The 19,269-nt window shown below is 30.1% G+C and overlaps 2 protein-coding genes across 2 annotated transcripts; both read right to left on the bottom strand.

Moving 5' to 3' along the window:
* Positions 1-2,143: 2,143 nt before the first annotated feature.
* On the bottom strand, positions 2,144-3,621 carry LOC100817573 (putative clathrin assembly protein At4g40080). The gene has a single exon (XM_003544182.5). It carries the CDS (start codon positions 3,526-3,528, stop codon positions 2,485-2,487), a length of 1,044 nt encoding a protein of 347 aa, XP_003544230.1. The 5' UTR covers positions 3,529-3,621; the 3' UTR covers positions 2,144-2,484.
* An 8,045-nt stretch (positions 3,622-11,666) lies between these two features.
* LOC100799432 (2-oxoglutarate-dependent dioxygenase 19) lies at positions 11,667-18,438 on the bottom strand. Its single transcript, XM_003544769.5, has 4 exons — positions 18,155-18,438; positions 15,014-15,249; positions 13,475-13,802; positions 11,667-12,155 (listed from the first exon to the last, which is right to left on the bottom strand). Exons 1-4 carry the CDS (start codon positions 18,368-18,370, stop codon positions 11,913-11,915), a joined length of 1,023 nt encoding a protein of 340 aa, XP_003544817.1. The 5' UTR covers positions 18,371-18,438; the 3' UTR covers positions 11,667-11,912.
* Between the last annotated feature and the right edge of the window lie 831 nt (positions 18,439-19,269).

The following is a 19,269-nucleotide window of genomic DNA, read 5'->3' as shown; positions in this document are numbered from 1 at the left end:
AAATAATAATAATATGGATATTTGATAAATATATTAAGGATAAAAAAGAAAAAAATATAAAAAAAAACTAGAATCTATAAAGTAGAGTTTTAAAAAATGTTACTTCAAGTAGTTTTTTAAAAAAGGCTAGAAGCTACTAAAAAATTTTTGTTTATGAATAATTGAACAAACATTTGAGCTAGTAAAAAAAACTAAAAGTCAATTGAAATGACTTGTCAAATAGAGCCTTATTTTATCATATTTTTGTTTTGTTTGTATATGCTATCATATCTCATCCTATCAGGCTACCAAATGGAACCTAAAAGTTTATTGATTCTTGGTGAATTAGAAAAAGTATTTTAATTTTTATGCAAATTATAAATAAATAAAATATATTTACGTTATTACAAAAAAATAATATTCTAGAAGAATATTTGCTAATAGTTTATATAAATAATTAAACTAGAAAATCAAATCAATAAATTAAATTAAATCGAATGATTTAATTGATTGTCACAAAATATATTAAAGTTATTATATATATGATTTGATATATGATATAGTAAATAAAAATATATTAATTATTTGGATTTGGTGTAAGTTTAAAGACTTAAATATGGTGTCAATGAATTTTATTCCTATATTTAGATGTTTAGTTTGGTCCTTAATTTATTTTTTGGTTTTAGTTTGGTACATAAATTTTAAAAAAATTGACTTTGATCTTTTAAATTAGTATATATGTTAGATTAGCTGGGTCCTTCGTTAGTCTTTATGCATATTTCTAACTAATGTGACAAACACTCATATTTCTCAGTTAGCCATATGTCACACCAAGGTGATCAAATTAGAGTGATAAATTAATAAAAAGATCAATTTTGTCTAATAGAGACACTTTAATTTAAGAGATCAAAAATAAAAAATTTAACATTAGGAATCTAAATTAAAACTAAAATAATAAGATGAGAGATCAAAAGTATATTTTTATTATTAGATATTAAAAGAAGGATAATGAATTTTAATTTAACATATATATAAGATATATTGAATGGTTAAAAGAGAAAGAAAAAACAATAAAAAAATTTAAGTTTGATCCTTTTTACTAATAAAACTAACGTTCGTCAATAAAAAAAATATTAAGTATTTGAATTTGTATATTTATTTATTGGTTATTATCTATTTATTTATGGGCTATTATGCATTTATTTATTATATTTATCAATTTTATTAATAATATTTTTATAAAGACATTTATATCCTAAAAGAATTATAAACTTTTTTTATGATTTTTAGTCGAATTTGACGTAGATGTTGAGTGCTCATTGATGAAATCAACTGTAGACGCTATAGGTCAACCAGAACTAATATTTAATGTAATATAAACGTGGCCAAATCCAATTTGATAATCGTTACACATTTTATTTAACAATCTTTGCGTCCTCAGTTTTACAAATTCCAGCTATATATGAAGTAGCCCATCGTCAAATCCATTACCGCCAATTAAGAATTATTGTTCTATAACATAACTCTCTTTGCTCAAGTTCTTTCTTGACAACTTTTACCAAAACAAACGAAGCGTGAGATTCAAAGGCGACCTCTAAAAAAGTTAGTGCTATTTAGTATTTAGAACCTGATAAATTATTTTTCAATATTTGAAAAAAAAAATCCTTTTAATGTTCTGGCCAACATTGGAGGCCCAGATAACAAAACTAATCAATAATCTGACGACCCAACTCTGTAATTAAACATGCAATATTAAGAAAGCATCAATTGTCACAACAAGCAACTTGAGAAATATATCACAAAGAACACCCAAAAACCATAGAAACAGATATAGATGCATCATATTCCATGCACCGTATAAGGGGGAAACCACTCACGCAGCAAGAGGCAATCGTTAATTAAAAGGCAAACAAAAAGTACTTATATTGATCTATTTTAATTTTATTCACCTGTTGACTTCCTCTAATAGATACACTAGAATCTTATAAGTAATTATACACCAAAGAAAATAATCTACCTAATACTTTCTGGGAACTCCATGAATATTTTTCCCTTAGACTTGTGCAGAACCGATAATATACGACAAATAGATAACAATTCAAAACTCTTAATCATTGCAACACATATGACACGATTAAGTAATAGACGAAAAAGTCACCCTTAATTTTACAATCAAGATTAATCATGAAAAAATCATTCTATACAAAAGAAGAACTTGTAACGAAATTTCCTCTCCTTAATTTCCTAGCCTTGGACCCTCTGTTGGAGAATCTTTTACAGTTATAACATCCCATCCGATTGTAAGTTTTAAAAATCAAAATTAAACAAATTCTCTTTCTCTCTAGGTAGAAATCTCTTTCTCATATACAAGTATATCTCTCTCTTTTCTCTCTTAAACTATGTACAAACCGGCGGAAAAAAGTCACAAAATAAAAAAGAAGAACCAAGAACGAAAAAGGAAAAACAAACAAATGACACCTTATAGACAAAGACCGTTGGAAATTGTCATCCCACCGTTGGAACAGGTTGACACGTGGCCACGCGCCACCCGGTGGGACCGGAATACATAAACTCCCCAGGCTCAAGAAATGGGTTAGTGAACCGAGTCGACTCAGCCAACTCGTTCATGCCCTTTTTCACTACCATCAACCACTTCCCCTCCATCTCCTCCATCACCTCCACCCCCTTATACTTAACCTTTCCAATCAAATCCCAAAACGCATCGTTTCGCTTCCTATTCACAAACAAAACCACCAATTTCTCCCTACACCCCTCCAATCTCTTCATACACCTCACAAATTCCCTCAACTCTCCAACATCCAAATCCTCCACCCTATTTCCACCCTCCTCCACGCGCCGCAAAATCTCGCGTTGCACGCGCCCGTAATCCTCACACACCAATCTCACAACGTTGAACACCAACTCAATTTTTTGGAGATGCAGCGACTCAGGCGCGTGGCTCACTTGCTCAACAAAATCCACGAGACCTCGTATTTCACGAAACAACTCGACACTCGAAAAAACCTCTCTGGTGCCGTCATTCGAGTTTATTAGATAATAACCTAAAACGCGCGAAACGGTTAAGACATGTTCGAGAACATTAGCGTACCATCGAACCCACGCGCTGAGCTCCATGGTTTCAACGTCCGTGTCGTCGCGGAAGGTGGAAACGTTAAGGGCGTTGCGTCCTCCGTTCGAAGGGTAGTGGGAGAGGTTGTCCTTCAACGTTAAGGGTCCCTTTCTCTCGGATACGATGTTGTGAAGAGTGAAGAGGCATTTGAGTGCCACCGTGGCGCTTCGGGTTCTGTGGAGGCGGTCCATGATGGTGTCTATGCAGGTGCGTGACAGGAGATAGGAGCCTTTTCCGGCGGAGAGAACGGCGGCGATTTGCGACGTGGATGGCGGAGCAGAGAGGCGGTGGGTGGTGGCGTGGAGGACATGGATGCGGACGGAGGACACGTGGCGCTTGAGAGAGAGTGATGCTGCGATCACCGAGGCTTTGTCCTTGAGATTGTGCCCAAGATTTCTCAGCCTCTTGCGGAGGGACATAGCGTTAAATGAATAGATGCAAAGAGTGGAGAGTTCAAATGCTTAAATACTTAAATGCATGGTCGTATCCTGTTTTCTCACGGACGTGCAGTTTTCATTTATTTACGAAAAGTAAAATGTTACAGGGAGTTTATACTGTCTCTCCAATAATCCTAGGGTTTTTGATATCGTTAATTTTTTAATCAGTTAAATTATATATGTCCTTTTTTTTATTAAAGATAATTTAAAAATCTGAACCTATAATTTTTTAGTTATTTTCAACATTTTTTATAAAAATTCTTTTGGGATTTAGAATTTAAAAATTTCTTATTATTTTTTTTTAATCTTAAATTTTATAAAAAGTGTTGAAAGTAACTAAAAAATTCTTTGGATTAAGACTTTTAAAATTATTTTTAATCGTATTTTTTAATTTAAAAATTATAATTTTAAAATTTTAAAAATAATAATCAAGGTCTAATTTGAAAAAACAAAAAAAAATTAATAAAAATATGATATTTAATTTGATCGGTTAAAATTTAACGGTATGAAAACTCCTTAAATTATTAGGTTCTCCATAAAAACTTTCATATGGTATTTCCTCGGGTGCTTTTTATAATACATACACCAAAACGTGTTTACTTTTCCGACTTTTGTTTATTCGATTTGAATATATATTTATATCAATTTGCCAACTTTATTGAGCCATAATTTAAAGGCTCGTGCGTGCAATTATTGAGCCTTAATAACACGAGGAAGGAACCACTGTTCGAGATGGATGGAAAGACTACTAGCTAGTAATACTATAGTCTATATATATGAATAAATTTTGTGGAATGCATATTAATTACGTAAATCATTTTGCATTTCCAACTTTTGTTTGTTTAATTCGAATATAGATTTATACCATTTTACCAACTTTATTGAGCTTTCATTCAAAGGCTCGTGTGTGAATTAATACTTTTGAACCTTTATTTTGCAGTCTTTGAATGTTTGCTTTTTAATGCTAAGAGTAAACATTTCGGTTTTTTTGGTGTAGAACTAAAGATCTTGTGTAACCTACTTTAACATGTATTATTAAGCAGACCCTAGTGTTGGGTAAATATTTTTTTTCGAAATTGAATAAGGAAAATTATAATGAAACTAAACGAAGTCATGAAATCTTCTCTCATATCATATTAAGAGGAAAGGCTGCATAGCAACGGGAGGATCTCAGAGGCGGATGTAGAAATTTTCATCGGTGGAGACAATAAATAATTTTAATTTGATTAAAAAAGTTTAAATATGTTTTTAGTCCCTAATAAATTAAAAAAATCCTTTTTAGGGTCTTTAATAATTTTTTTTGCATTAAATTTCTAATAAATTTAAAATTTTGTTTTTAGTTCTATTTATTTTGTTTTAGTTCTTCTAATATATATCTATTTTTTCATTTTAGTTTTTATAAAATTTTGTTCATTTTATATTAGTTCCTTTGAAAAATATTTTATAAGGACTAATAACAAATGATCTATATATTATGGGGACAAAAATAAAAAAAAATATATAAAAAGGACTAAAACAAAATAATAATGACCAAAATATTTTTTGTTTTATTTGGAACTTAATGCAAAAACAATTTTATGAAGGACCAAAAATAAAATTTATTAATTTATTGAGGACTAAAAACATAATTTATTAGTGTCATCTAAAATTATGGAAACAAATTAAATCAAATAAATAAATTAAATGATCAAATTGAATCTAAAAAATAAATTAGATAAAAAAGAATTAAACCTGAAAATTAAAAGGATAAAATAATAAATTTAGTATCATTTTATTCTCTCTATTTTATTTTTTTATATTTTATACATTCATTTTAAAAAAAATTAGCTTATAATACAATACCTACTTTTAGTGGGGACAAAAAAAATTTATTACACGTATACAACTAAAAAAAATTCTTGTGGGAAACCTGCATCCGCCAGTGGAGTGGAGGATGCTAAAACATCATTAAATCACACTCCAAATCACAACCCACAAACCACATTGACTAAAAAAATCGGCACAAACATTACCTTCACAATAGATATGCACCACACGAAACATGCCATCCTAGCTAAAGCATCCTACGAATCTCCTGAATGAGTTGCAAACTGAAAACATTACCAAAAATGCTGACCCAAAATAGTTGCTGCCTCAGAATCCATATGCAGCTAGCTCCAGAGCGTGATACCCTTTCACAAATAGCACCTTCTGTAGATCATCATGTCTTGTGCTCAGATCCACCCTCCCCACATTGTCATTATTTGCTTGAAAAACTCGTGTTGGAATTACAAATATTTTGATGGCGGTGATCGATCTTCCTTCAGGAACAATACTTTTCAAAACAAAATAATAGTAATAATTTCTTATTTGGCTCGTTCAATTTCTGCTTAATCTAATAAATGCGATCGTGCGTGTTGATATTTTGTTTTATATATTTTTAATTGCAGTCGGCTGCGCAGTCCTGCATAAAATCTGTTAGGATGTAAAATTGACACTTGGGTTATAATATTTAGATAACATTAACTAAACCTATAATTTAAAGTGGCAATATGCCAGGTTGTAATCTTGATTCTTGAACAAGTCATGCACTCACGATACAAAGAGATCAGGAATTATTCTTCTCATTATCTTAATGAATAAATTTTGACAAATGTTTACATTACTGGTAAACAAATTGAATATAAAACAATGTATTTTAAAATATCATTAATTCACGTGATCACTATAATTTTAATATATTCCCGAATTGATTTCTAGTGATTTTTTTTTATTAAAGAGTATTAGTTATCAAAATCCATGGCTTCTTTTACAAAAAAGAAAGAAAAAATCCATGACTTCTTTCGGAATAATAAAAAAAAAATACCCATGACCTTTTGTTTGGACAATGTTAAAGGCCCGTTTGGTATTCGATCATGATAGTTTTAAGATATTTTTTTGTTATAATAATTTTCTTGGTATATCCATAGGGTATGATTACTTTATTCTATTACTTATTTTATCTTATTTGTCTAGTATAATTTTTATGCCATAGCATGAGCTGTGTTAGGATATATCAGGATAAAATAGTGCACACTATGTTTATTAAACTCTCGAGTTAACTCGTTATTTTTTGTGAGTTTATTAATTCACTTATTTTTTGTGAGTTGACTCATAAACAAACTTCCTTTTTAGTATATTCGGGATAGACTTGATATAAACTTGATAGACTCTTGAGTTTATTATCAAGTTAATGAGGCAACAAGTTTAAAAAATTAAAGCAAAATGCAAGTCGTTTTGAGTTATTTTCTATGCATTTAGAGTTTAACATACCTTCATTTAGTGTGTTATTCCTGAATTGAAAAATTCTCACTTCTAACAACACCAAATCCTTGATATCTAATAACATCAAACCTTCTATGAGAATGCTCTATTACCACTATCACATTCGCAAGTTAATATTTAGTAGTAATACATTATTAGACTTGTTATTTAAGTATTGTGTGACTGTACGTGGGAAAGAAGAGGATAAGAAATAAGAAGGTTATTTATGTCATTTGAGTTTAAAAAAGAAGGAAAGTGTACTTAGAGAAAAAGGAGTGGATATATCAAGTACCAAAATGTTTTACATTGGTTTTTGCTATGTTTTACAAGCCCATTTTTTTAAGGGCTGTCACCCCATTCGTAATCCTTACAACATTCTTTCTCCTATTTTTATTAATAGAAAAATTAGTTAATGATAAATTTGTTAGATATATTTATAGTTTTTATATTTATAAACAATATGTCTATGTGTAGTTAATTATTGATTTTTTTTATCGTGTGAGACTCGATCATTCATCTATTTTTCAAATTGTGGTAATATATATTTTGACTATATATAATAAAGTTTTATTTTTATAACCCTCTAATTTATTAAGAGTAAGATATTTTGATTAATTTGGAGTTCAATCAAGTGGTAAATAAAATTTAACTAAACATTATTTTCGTTAAGAATCAAACTTGAAAAATAATTTAACTTTAATTTTAGCACATTAATTACTTATGTCCAATAATTTGATTTTTTTTATTAAATTTAATTAAAATTTGTTGTTCTCATTTTCTATCATTTCTATATTTTATTGGTTCTTGGGTGTTTGTGTAGGGAAACATTTATTGATTAATATCTCTCTTATACCACATACAATTATATACATATTTTTTTATACTCAAAATAAAATAATAGTTATGTTATATTTCTTACATATATTAATTTTAAAGAGTTGGTGCAATGAAGTAAAATAAGGTCTTAATATGACAAATCACATATTCAAATTCTCACTCATCTCTTCCAGTGATGTAAATATAAGTATCATTATAAGTCCTCTTTGAGTTCGAAGATTTTTCCTACCTTAGATGGGGGCATCATCCTCTCTTTTCAAATTTTTTTCAAAAAAAATCTCATATATTTGCCATGCATATGAAAATTTAAATTTTCTTTTCAAAGTCATGATTTTTTATATTGCCCCTCTTTATATAAAATTTTTGGCTCGCCCCTCATTCTCAAAAGTATATGTAGACTCTCAAATTTGATAAGTGCATGTATTTATACAATGTTAATTGTGCCATTTATCTTTAGTTCATTTTTATATAATTTTTATATTTTATAATTTAGAAAAGGAATAATGTATTAAAAGGAAAAATATTTTAGAAATTAAGTTTTATAAAAATATATACAATTTTGATAAAAAAAAAGGGTAGTATTGTGATATACACATTAAAAGTTAAAAATACATTAGAAAACCATTTAAAAAAAATATCATGCAATTTTGATAAAAGTGTAAGTAATATTGTCTCACTCATAATTGATCCGCCTCAAACATAAGATATTTTTTAACGAGTAGGAAAGATACACAAAGCTAAAGCCTAGAGAAAGAAACCCTCATGGCATCAGCTAACAAGAAAGTTGCCAGGGGATGAGGTGAGGAATCTAAAATAGTGAACACATCTGCAGATGATGATCCCATGCGAGCTAGCCAATCTGAGCATTGGTTCTCTTCACCATAGACATGGTTAAAACTTAGGAACCGAGGTCTATCTTTGAAAGATAGAATCGTGTTGAGCAAAGCAACATAAGGATGCCACGGAGGTTGATCATGATTAATAAGATCCAAAGCCACAAGCGAGTCTGATTCACATTGAACAATTCTAAAGACTTTGTTCAAAGCGCCACACCTCTGTAAATAGCATAAAGCTCAGCGTCAATGTTGGTTGAATGCCCACATGAACCAGCAAAGTCAATCAACCACTGTCCAAGAGAGTCACGCAGTAAGCCCCCAAATCATGACGAACCAGGGTTGCCAATGGAACTTCCATCAACATTTAACTTGACTGCATGATGAGGAGGTGGTAGCCACGAGACCAACTTAGGTTGTTTATGCCCAGGAGAAGTAGTAACCGCAGAGAGAATGGTATTATGAAGCAAACGAATCTGGTTGATAATGTACTAGATTGATCGATTGTTGTCCTTGAAGACTACATCATTGCCAGCTTTCCAAATATGCCAAGCAGCACAAAGTGAAAAGAATGCCGAAAGAAATATTAAACTGAGATTGAAGTCACATCCTGGAATCCATGCTCATCAAGTATGGACTAGGGATGAAAATGGGTAAAATAGTACACGACATGTTTTTATATCCGTTGGGTAGCTAATTATACTGTTACTAATTTTAATTCTCATTTATTGGGTAACTACATATTCATACTGCTAATTCATATTTTACTTATGTAAAAGATTAACAATTAATAATAAATTAATTAAAATAATTAATATAATTATAATAAAAATTTATTCTTAAATAATCTAAATATAACATTAAAAACATACACATAATATTAAAAACAAACATAACATTGATTCATCTTATTTAAGTTATAACAAAAATAATCATCAAACATAATAATAATTAAAGTTAAAGTTCTAATTACTTAATAAAACCTCAAACTAAAGATTTAAAGATTTAGTGTTTTTTACTCTTAGTGATACTATTAAAGATTAAATACTTAAAAAATTATACATAGTAACAATTATATATATGATATGTGCAAGACAAAGCAGGATACTATAATATCCATAGTTGCGTAAATTTGCAGATATATATCATTCCCGTGTATCCCGTTCTAATATTATGAATAACTATTCGTTCCGCTTAAGGTTTGGAAGTCGCCAGACTTGGTGAGATTGGAAACAAAGCATGTGAAGAATAACTCTCCTCAGCTAGCTGCACCACACCTGCAACAAGGAGCATAGAAAAAGATATAATAACACATTGGAATAATATAAGAGTATCTTGCTCTTAGTTATATCCTTTTTTTTTATAGGGTAAAATGTATTAGATGGTGGAGTACAACGGGTACCCTTACTCATTAAATCCTTGTGTGTATTCAAGAATTAACGTAAACACCAATCATAGAAGGACAGAGATATTTTTCCATCATAGTTTTGATCCATAACTGACTTCTGATATATCATTTCCACCACTTCATCTATGTTCTGTTGAGAAGAATTGAAGCATACTTTTTATGCATCCATGTTGGCTAATACACATCCAAAAAAGTTTCCAGACCTCTGTCTCCTCCCTCCGAAGGATGGAAGAAGAAATGTATCAAAGGTGAGATTTTTTTTCATAATTATTTAAATATTTAATTTTTAATAAATAATGAGTTTCAAAAAGATGTTTATTATGATTAAAATTTGTGTAAAACTAGAGATAAGATCCACTACCAAAAGAAAATTAAACAAATATCAACTCAACACCTCATTTTTCTTATTTATTTTCCACCATTAATGTTTTTTTTTTCTTTTTCTTTTCTGCTCATATATATAAAGGGTCTCAAGGGAGGGGGCCAAGACCCCTGTTTACGCGCTTGGATCCGACCCTATCCCTTCCTGTTTTTCGTCCTTAAAGATGTACGAAACATTATGTTGATTCTATGTTTGTAAAATATACACAAAACTTAATCCCTTTGGTCTATAATACATCTTTTAAGTAGATTTTTTTTTTTTTTATGAAATTCTAGCAATTATGACCTTTCATGTGTAAATGTCTTGACTGCGGGGACATACTGCACCAAAAGATTGTTATTTAGTTTCCTAACTGGGTGACATTTGCGACCTTAGATTAGCTTAAAGCCTTATTTTACAGAATACTTGCCAAGCTAGGGTTCCACCTTCCATGTCCATAAATCATTTTGTTCTTAGATTAATGCTATGGTGTTAATGAGACTAAGCAAGTTGTTAGCCAATGGCCTTTGTCATTCAAATAGGTCTCTTCTCCATCTTAACTTCCTCTCCCCTTTTTCATCCTTCCATGATGTCATATTTTTCACTAAAGTTTCCTTGTCTATTGAGATGTGATATAATCTTCTAAAAGTATTTTTCGTTGTTTCCTATCCGATCTAAGTATCCATCCAAAATAGAGTGGCTCCCTCCTTTCTAACTGATGAAGCAAAATGTGATGAAAAGGGAAACGAGGGTTCAATGTCTTGTTGATTCCTAAAATTATCAAATGTTGAGAATTGAAAAGACCTCCAATTTTATTCATCAAAAGTATGTGTCATAAGGAGGCTTATGTACATATAAACAGAAAAACACTAATGATTCAGAAACCCTAAAGCAAGAAACAATAAAATGTCAAAAAGACCCTTACATAAAGAAAATAGCAAAACTATTCCCTAAAAATAAGATAAAAGATAAAATTGCTGTTTTGACCCTTTAAATGATGGAATTAGGCTAATATATCAACTGGTGCATGGCCTGAAGGAATGTTATATCGCTTAGAAGGTAGTTCCATTCGAAAAAAGGTACTCATTCGTCAAAAATAGTCTTTTTGGGTCAACTCTATTGGTAAACCCTGCACTGCATCACCAACCTTTCTAACAATGGACTTTTCCAATGTGATTCCATTTTCCCATGTGATTTTACACTAATTGACCCAACAAAAGCTCCCTCATTCTAAACTTTTTGTGTATCGAAAGACAAAAGATAAGAATAGCATTTTCATCTAGATTAAGTTAGTGTTGTTGTTCCTATTATTAAAATGTGAAATTTAATTAATTACAAATAACATTTATTTTAACTCATTAATTTCGATTTGATTATTATAAATTACCATTCCCAAATTGCAAATACAATGCTGGTCCAACTTTGTTCTTATGCTTAAACTACAGAACTAGATATTAGACAGTGAAACAAAGGACAATTATATCGACTAGAGAGCTAGACATTTGTGAATGCATTTTCGACTATACGTGTCTCAATTACATTCCAAGCACATCAACTTTAAAATTAAAATTAAATATTGAAACACAAGCATAATTGAGATATTACAAGAAATGCATGGATGGTACTACCTAAGGAGTTATGATTTTCAAATCCGAATATGATCCAAGCAGGACCTTCTGTCCAGTTCATTGCTTTGCTGAAAGTGTATGTAATCTCTGTATTTGATGGCACGGTATGCAGCAGGATTTTCATCTCCAACAAGCTCCGGTGCAGGGCCCACACTGGTGTCAAGGGGGGCCCCGTGTGCTGTAGCAACAGAAATTCTTGTGGCTTTCGTATTCACTACTGCACGATGAAGAACACTCTTGTATTTCCCATTGGTCAGTATCTGAACACAACAAATTTAAAAATGGCGTTTTAGTTCGTTTTCTCAAGTTTGTACCATAATAACAGAGTGAATCTTCCAATCTGTCTACAAGAAATTTGGCAGCAACATGTATTTTTAATAAAACAATAATTTTATCACACAAGATATATGTATTTCAATTAATTTTCAAGTTTGTTTTTCTTTTAACGAATTTATTTGCTTTATATTTAAAGACTAATTAGTACTAATTAATCTATATGGAGAGAGATTAGTTTGTGATTTATTTATTAGTATGCTCTACTTTTAAATTTGGATTTTACACAAGTATACCTTTTTTGTTTACTATTAATTAAACTTTTAAGTATTTATTAAATTTGTTGATCACTAATATATGTTAAACTTGAGGGACAATTTTTAATAGAATTTCTAATTTTTATTTCACTTGGACTCAACTTTATTTAAGGGATCTAATCTTAATTTCATTCAGAGCGATGACATGTTGGTGAAATAATATATAAAATATAATCATATCATTTGATTAAAATATCAACAACAATAATAAAATATGTGTGTATGTATAACTAATTATTAATTTTTTAAACAAATGATTGTAATATAGGAAACATCAACACTTTGTGGAATAACATATCCCCATGTCATACTTTCTGGACGTCAATGAAGTTATTTTCCTAAGTGGTATCTCTGTGTATTATATTCTGAACATTAGTTGTATCTCAATATCCGTGAACTCATAACTTTATTTAAGAGATCTAATCTTAATTTCATTTAGATCGATGACATGTTGGTAAAACAAATATATAAAATATAATCATATCATTTGATTAAAACATCAACAATAATAAAATATGTGTAAAGTATAATTAATTATTGATTTTTGAAATAAATGGTTGTAATATAGGAAACACCAACACTTTTGTGGAACAACATATCACAATCTCATACTTTCCGGATATCAATAAATTTATTTTCCTAAGTGGTGTCTCCATGTATTATATTATGGACATTAGCTGTATCTTAATATCTATGGGGTCCCCGTGTATTATATTCTGGGCATCAGTTGTATCTCAATATCTGTGATGTACATGTTGAATTAAGTTTTTTATAGGTTGTAATTATATTGTGTAGTTTTGATTTCTCACTTTAAAAGAGTTAAATCCAATAAATTTATGAAGGATGGATTCAGAGTTTCATGGCTTGCTAATAATCATTTCTATTTGCTAGGACACATTCATAGAGTAAAAATAGTTTGATAGTGGACACAGATGCAAGTGGATAGAATGGTAGTAAATTGCACCCAAAAGTGGTTGTTGTTGTTTTACCTCCAAGTGATCCCCAGTGTTGATAAGGAAGGAGTTGGGTAAGGCATGGACAGGAATCCACCTGCCCTTATGTTGAATTTGAAGCCCTCCAAGCTCATTTTCCATCAAGAGGGTCAGAAGCCCATGGTCTGTGTGTGCAGGCAGGCCCATTACAAGTTCAGGCTTAGGACAAGGTGGGTAAAAGTTGAGAATAAGAAACTGGGAGCCCAACTCTACATTCAGCCTTTTATGTATGTAGTTTTCTTCAAGCCCTAAGCTTAGAGATATTCCTTTTAGCAACTCTCCAACCACTTCCCTGCTCTTTGTGATGTATTCATCCACAGTTTCGCTGCAAACATTGAACGAGGAAAACATTAATGAATAAGCAATAAACCTATTTTTTGCTAATGGTTTGGTACTGGTTATCATGTATGGTAAACTCTGGGCAGGCACAAAGTAGAATAATGATGCAATATTTGATAAAATAACAACATTATTGGGTCATATTAATTACACTAATTAAATTATATTATAGAACTTACTTTCAGATTTTGGAGGCATGCCCTTACTTTCTTTCTCAGTTTGTTTTAACTGATTTATCATATCGATGTTACTCACCTGACAGTTTAGTTGGTTTGCTTTGCCGTTTATTAATTTTCTTATAAAATAAAGTAAAATTATAGAACTTACTAAAAACCTGCAGATCTATTCTTCATATACACTCATATATTGTTTCTATTTTATTTAGGTATATAAAATATTATAAATATAATTTTTTAAAGAATGAAATAAACTCTTTATATTTTTTTCTTTTTTCTAACTATATATACTCATATTATTTAAATTTATAATATGTATTTTATTTTATATACTTTTATAGCTAATTTACTTTCAGGAAGAAACAAATATAATTCAAATCAGTTTGCAAATATTCATCCAATCACACGCGAAATTGTCTCTACCGATTCAAAACTTTCTTATAGGAAGATGAATGCATTTTTTTCTTTTTCCTTTTTTTTCTTCTTTTCCGAACTTGAGATTAGAAATATGTAGCATATAATTGGAAATAGTGTGACATGACAATGAAATCTATAACGGAAGATTGGAATGGCCCATTAATTTTATAGCAAGGCAAACTTCTTATTAAGTTATATAAATACAACTTGACTTCTTTCCTTTTCCTTTTTAGGCTGTCTCTATACTACTCCTTTGAAACGATATTATTTTCATAATTTTTAAAATAGAATCACAATTAAATATTAATATAATTGTTATGCAACGTCATTTTAAATGAACAACATAGTGACAGCTTAGAAAAGGACAACAGAAAAACCAAATCCATATAGATACATGTAGACAAGTGTATATAGTAAAGCTAGATAAATATATATTATAGACGGAAAGAAGTACCATGCATGGTTCTTTGGTGCCAAAACAAAAGAAACCTCACACACACATCAACATTTAGTTTGGACCCACCAGTCACGGCTGAAAGGTTTGAAAAAGAATAATTAATAGGAGAAAGCACAAAATAAAAGAATAAATGAGAATATATGGTACCTAAAACCATGGGGTTTGGAAGGAACATTAAAGTGAGGGTGAACATGACATTTGAGATAATCTCTCCAGAAAAGCGCCTTGTCCACCATGAGATTGAAGCTTGTCCCATATCTTATTGGATCAAGTACCTTCCCTCCTGCGTACTCCCTTTTTTCTTCCTCACTCAGGTCAAAAAACCTCTGGCTTGCCCTAAGCATCTTATCCATTAGTGTCTCCGACACACCGTGATTAATTAGCTGTATAAAGCAGTTCAAAGTTAACGAGACAACAAAAGTTACATGCATGCATGGCATGCTGAAGGAAACTCCAATATATGCATGTACAGTAGTATTTAACATAATAAGCATATAAAAAAAGAAAAAGATTAATGAGCACCCAAATGCTATTACAGTAGAGAGATAATTAAAGATATAGAAAAGAGAAAAAATGTATATATAATAGGTATTATGATGTGATAAGAAAAGTAAGATAGAAAAAAAATAAAGATTTATTGAGTGATGAAATTTTAAGAATGTCTAAATATCAAGACTTTATAAAAAAAATGCATAATATGAAGTAGAGTAAAGAAAGAAAAAAAATGTGATAAAATTTATAATGTAATAGAAAGAAAAAAATAAAAAGTATTAGAAATAATTATATTTTGATAAAAAAAAAATTAATACTTAATCAATAATTCTTTTTTCTCCCTATCTTTTTCTTTTTATCACATTTTATCATCGCCTAGTTGTTGGATTGCCTCGGAGCGTTAATTGGGATTGGAAGAGGTGAATTGGGAAAAATCAATGGTTGGAATGTTCTCTGTTACATATAATATGGAATCTTCGGGATTTTTAAGGCAAATGTAGTTAGAGGGTACAGACCTCAGACAATTGGATTCAACTAATTCCTTAACACTAAGCATCTTTAATTAATTTCTTCTCTTTCTGGGTTTGGGTGATAGAATGGAGCAAGTTGGGTGAAATATGTGTGGTACGCGGGGCTTTATATAGATACTACGATTCAAAGCTTTAGCTAAAGAAACCAAACTATAGTATTATATGTGGATGTAGATTAATTCGGAAGTGGCCTAGTCTACGCGTAGAAATAACATCTAGAAATCGTTATACGAAATAACATTTTCTAGATATTCTTGTAAAAAACACATGTATACTTGGACGTAAGGATTTCAAAGACTAAGACTTTACATTTTGTTTTTGATAGGTAGAAGAACTTTTATTAATAAGGCTAAATTACAGTTCTTTTTATCTTAACTTTAAAATTTATTTTGATTTTTTATCTTTTAAATTTAAATCAATGTAACTCTTTCGAAATAGTAATTATTTTTTTATTTTTGCACATGATTTTGAACTATTTTTTTTTATATATTTAAGACCTAAAATTTGTTCGATTATATTTCCTTAAATGAAATTATGTTATTCAACTATGTTTGAACAAAAAAAATATTCATAGACACAATGAACATGAGAGTATCACCAACAACAAAAAATGATATTAGATTTTTTAATTTTTGACTTGTTAAATTTACTTTTCACATGATTTTCATCATTTTATGATTCTTTGTTGTCTATAACAAACTGTGTTTTATGTAATTTTCATGTAGTGAAATCTAATGAGACAAATTTATTCTCAAGTCAACAAGGAAAACAATTTTAAAAAGAACAATTGATTCAAATTTAAAGGATAAAAGATAAAAAAAAATAACTTTTTTAAAAGTTAAATGACTATAATATATTTTAAAAATAAAATAAAAGACTTAAGTATACTTTAGCAAATAAATAAATAATAACTTGGCACATGCTAATGTTATTCCAAGTAGTTCTCATAGCACAGATACAAGCAAACAATGGATCTGGACTAATGTACAAGACGTGGTCTACTGATCTTTCTCGTGCACCCTCACCCCCACATTTGGTGTTGCTAGACACGGCAAAGGAGTGATGGGTATTATCTTCTTAATTTCTGATTTTGACTCCTCAATATCTTTTTGTACCTTTTCCAGTTAAAATGTATTATTTCATCCAATATGCGTTGAATACCGGATATTTCGTTTCTAGTTCATATTTATAAAAAGTTTTCTTTTTTTAAAAAAAATTATATTAAATATCTGATTTTAGAAAAAATAAATTAATTATTACACATTTATTTTTAACTACTTATATATCAAAAATTTATTATAACACATTTGTCTATAAAAATCATCTATAAATAAATATTAAATTATATAAAAATTCTAAAATAAAATTAAGAATAATAAATAATGGAATGAGGATTAAGTAAATATAAGATAGGTAAATAGAAGATGGTAATGACATTCTCATCCTGATCCAATTAAAAAATGTCGGATAATTCTTAAATTTGAACTTGTAACGATGAACTCGAATACTTCTCATTAGAATGGAGATGAATTCATACAAATACCACAAGTACAAATTTAATTGTCATGCCTTAGTGTTACCACACAAAGAGACGCCACCAATCCCCCAATTCAAATTCAATGCAATTAACTCATCATCAAATCTTATCACCGCACCACGTATCAATTCCAATTTAAATCTTATCCAATCAATTATCCTCATCACCGCAACAAATTGCATCCAATGCATCAATAATACTGAGGGTTTAAACCAATTTAAAGTAAAAACAAAAAAATTGCACAAAATATTGAAAATCAAACTAAATTATAGTTATAATTTTTGAATTTATTTGAATGCTTGTGTTTAAACATATAGATCGTTTTGCAGTTTCTGTTTTTAAGGGTAGTCTGATCCGAATTAGAGGATCCGGAACAATTTTTTAAAATTTGTAACCTAATTTGAAAGTGTTATTTGTTCTAGATTCGGTGCTCCGGGACAAATTTTTGCAATCCCGATTGAAAATTTTGGAATAAAAAAATATAACAATATATATGTTCCGGAAAAATGTAAATAAGCATCTTATACCTTATTAGTGCCTCCGACACACCGTGACTTATTAGCTAAATAAAGTAGTTCAAGAGTTACGCATGAATATTGCATGCGGAAGTAAACTCAATATGCACTTGGAGAAGTTAACGAAAGCATGTAAACACATGCATAATATAAAGTTTGAGGTTATTATATTTATACCATGAAGACAACACAACAAAAAAAGAAATATTTATACCTTGAAGAAACCCCAATCGCGACAAGCATTGCCTAGTTGTTGGATTCCCTTGGAGCGTTCATTGAGATTTGAAGAGGTGAGTTGGGAAAAATCAATGGTTGGAATATTATCAGCTTCATAATACAATATGGAATCTTCGGGGTTTTTAAGGCAAAAGTAGTTGGAGGGAACAGACTTCAGACAATTCGATTCAACTAATTCCTTAATGCTAAACATCTTTAATTTCTTCTCTTTATGGGTTTGGGCGTGATAGAATGGAGCAAGTTGGGTAAAACATATCAATTATTTCGTGGTATGCGGGGATTTATATAGATACTACCAATTCAAACTATAGTATTATATGTGGAGTAGATTAATTCATAAGTGGCATGGTCTACCAAATAAATTTTTCTAGGTATTATTGGGAACTCATAATGAATTCAAAGACTGAGACTTTACATTTTGTTTTTGATAGGAAAAATAAGTTTTATTAATTAAAAGGAGCTCAACCTGGCACATGTACTATGCGGTATGCCAAGTGGCTCTCATAATACAAATACCTACAAGCCAATAATGTATTTGGACTAAATGTAAAAGAGCCTAATTCCTTTGCATAAAAAACAAAAAACAAAAAAATGGTCTGCGGCACTTCCCTACACTAACAAGGAAAGCTGCACAAAGAAGGAACCAGCACAAGTTGTACCCATGCTGAAGTTGTACTTATCTAAAAGCATAACCAAAGCATTGAATTTAGAAGGATTCCGAGACTTTTGGTCATGGTGGCTTTTCCCTCTTTTTAGACCTTTAAATTAATCTAATGATCCAGATTTTTCTACAGTTGAGAGTGTAAGTAAAATTTATTAAGTATTGGAATTGAATGGAATAAAATACACGATACCGAGGTTATGTTTGAATGACCATCGAAAAGGATATAAATTGATTTTGTTTAATGACAAATCCAGAAGGCCGAACTTAGAAGATGAAGATGATCTCCGAAGACAAATTATTGGAGTCATACGTTCCTCAAAAAGAGTAAAGGAATGATCATTAAAGGCATCTTGTTTCGATCAAATATATAAAGACGGTTATTGACAGTTTTCCAGCAAAGAGCGCAAAGATATAGGAGCCAATATCTT

This window comes from Glycine max, chromosome 14, assembly GCF_000004515.6.
Source record: "Glycine max cultivar Williams 82 chromosome 14, Glycine_max_v4.0, whole genome shotgun sequence".
NCBI lineage: Eukaryota > Viridiplantae > Streptophyta > Magnoliopsida > Fabales > Fabaceae > Glycine > Glycine max.
This window is presented reverse-complemented; position numbering and strand designations above follow the sequence as displayed.

Coding starts and splice junctions, on each gene's coding strand:
- LOC100817573 (XM_003544182.5), bottom strand. CDS start 3,528: ATGTCCCTCCGCAAGAGGCTGAGAAATCTTGGGCACAATCTCAAGGAC.
- LOC100799432 (XM_003544769.5), bottom strand. CDS start 18,370: ATGTTTAGCATTAAGGAATTAGTTGAATCGAATTGTCTGAAGTCTGTT. Junction 13,803..15,013: donor TCCAAACCCCATGGTTTTAG/GTACCATATATT, acceptor CAATGTTTGCAG/CGAAACTGTGGATGAATACA. Junction 12,156..13,474: donor ACACTGGGGATCACTTGGAG/GTAAAACAACAA, acceptor TGTTGTGTTCAG/ATACTGACCAATGGGAAATA.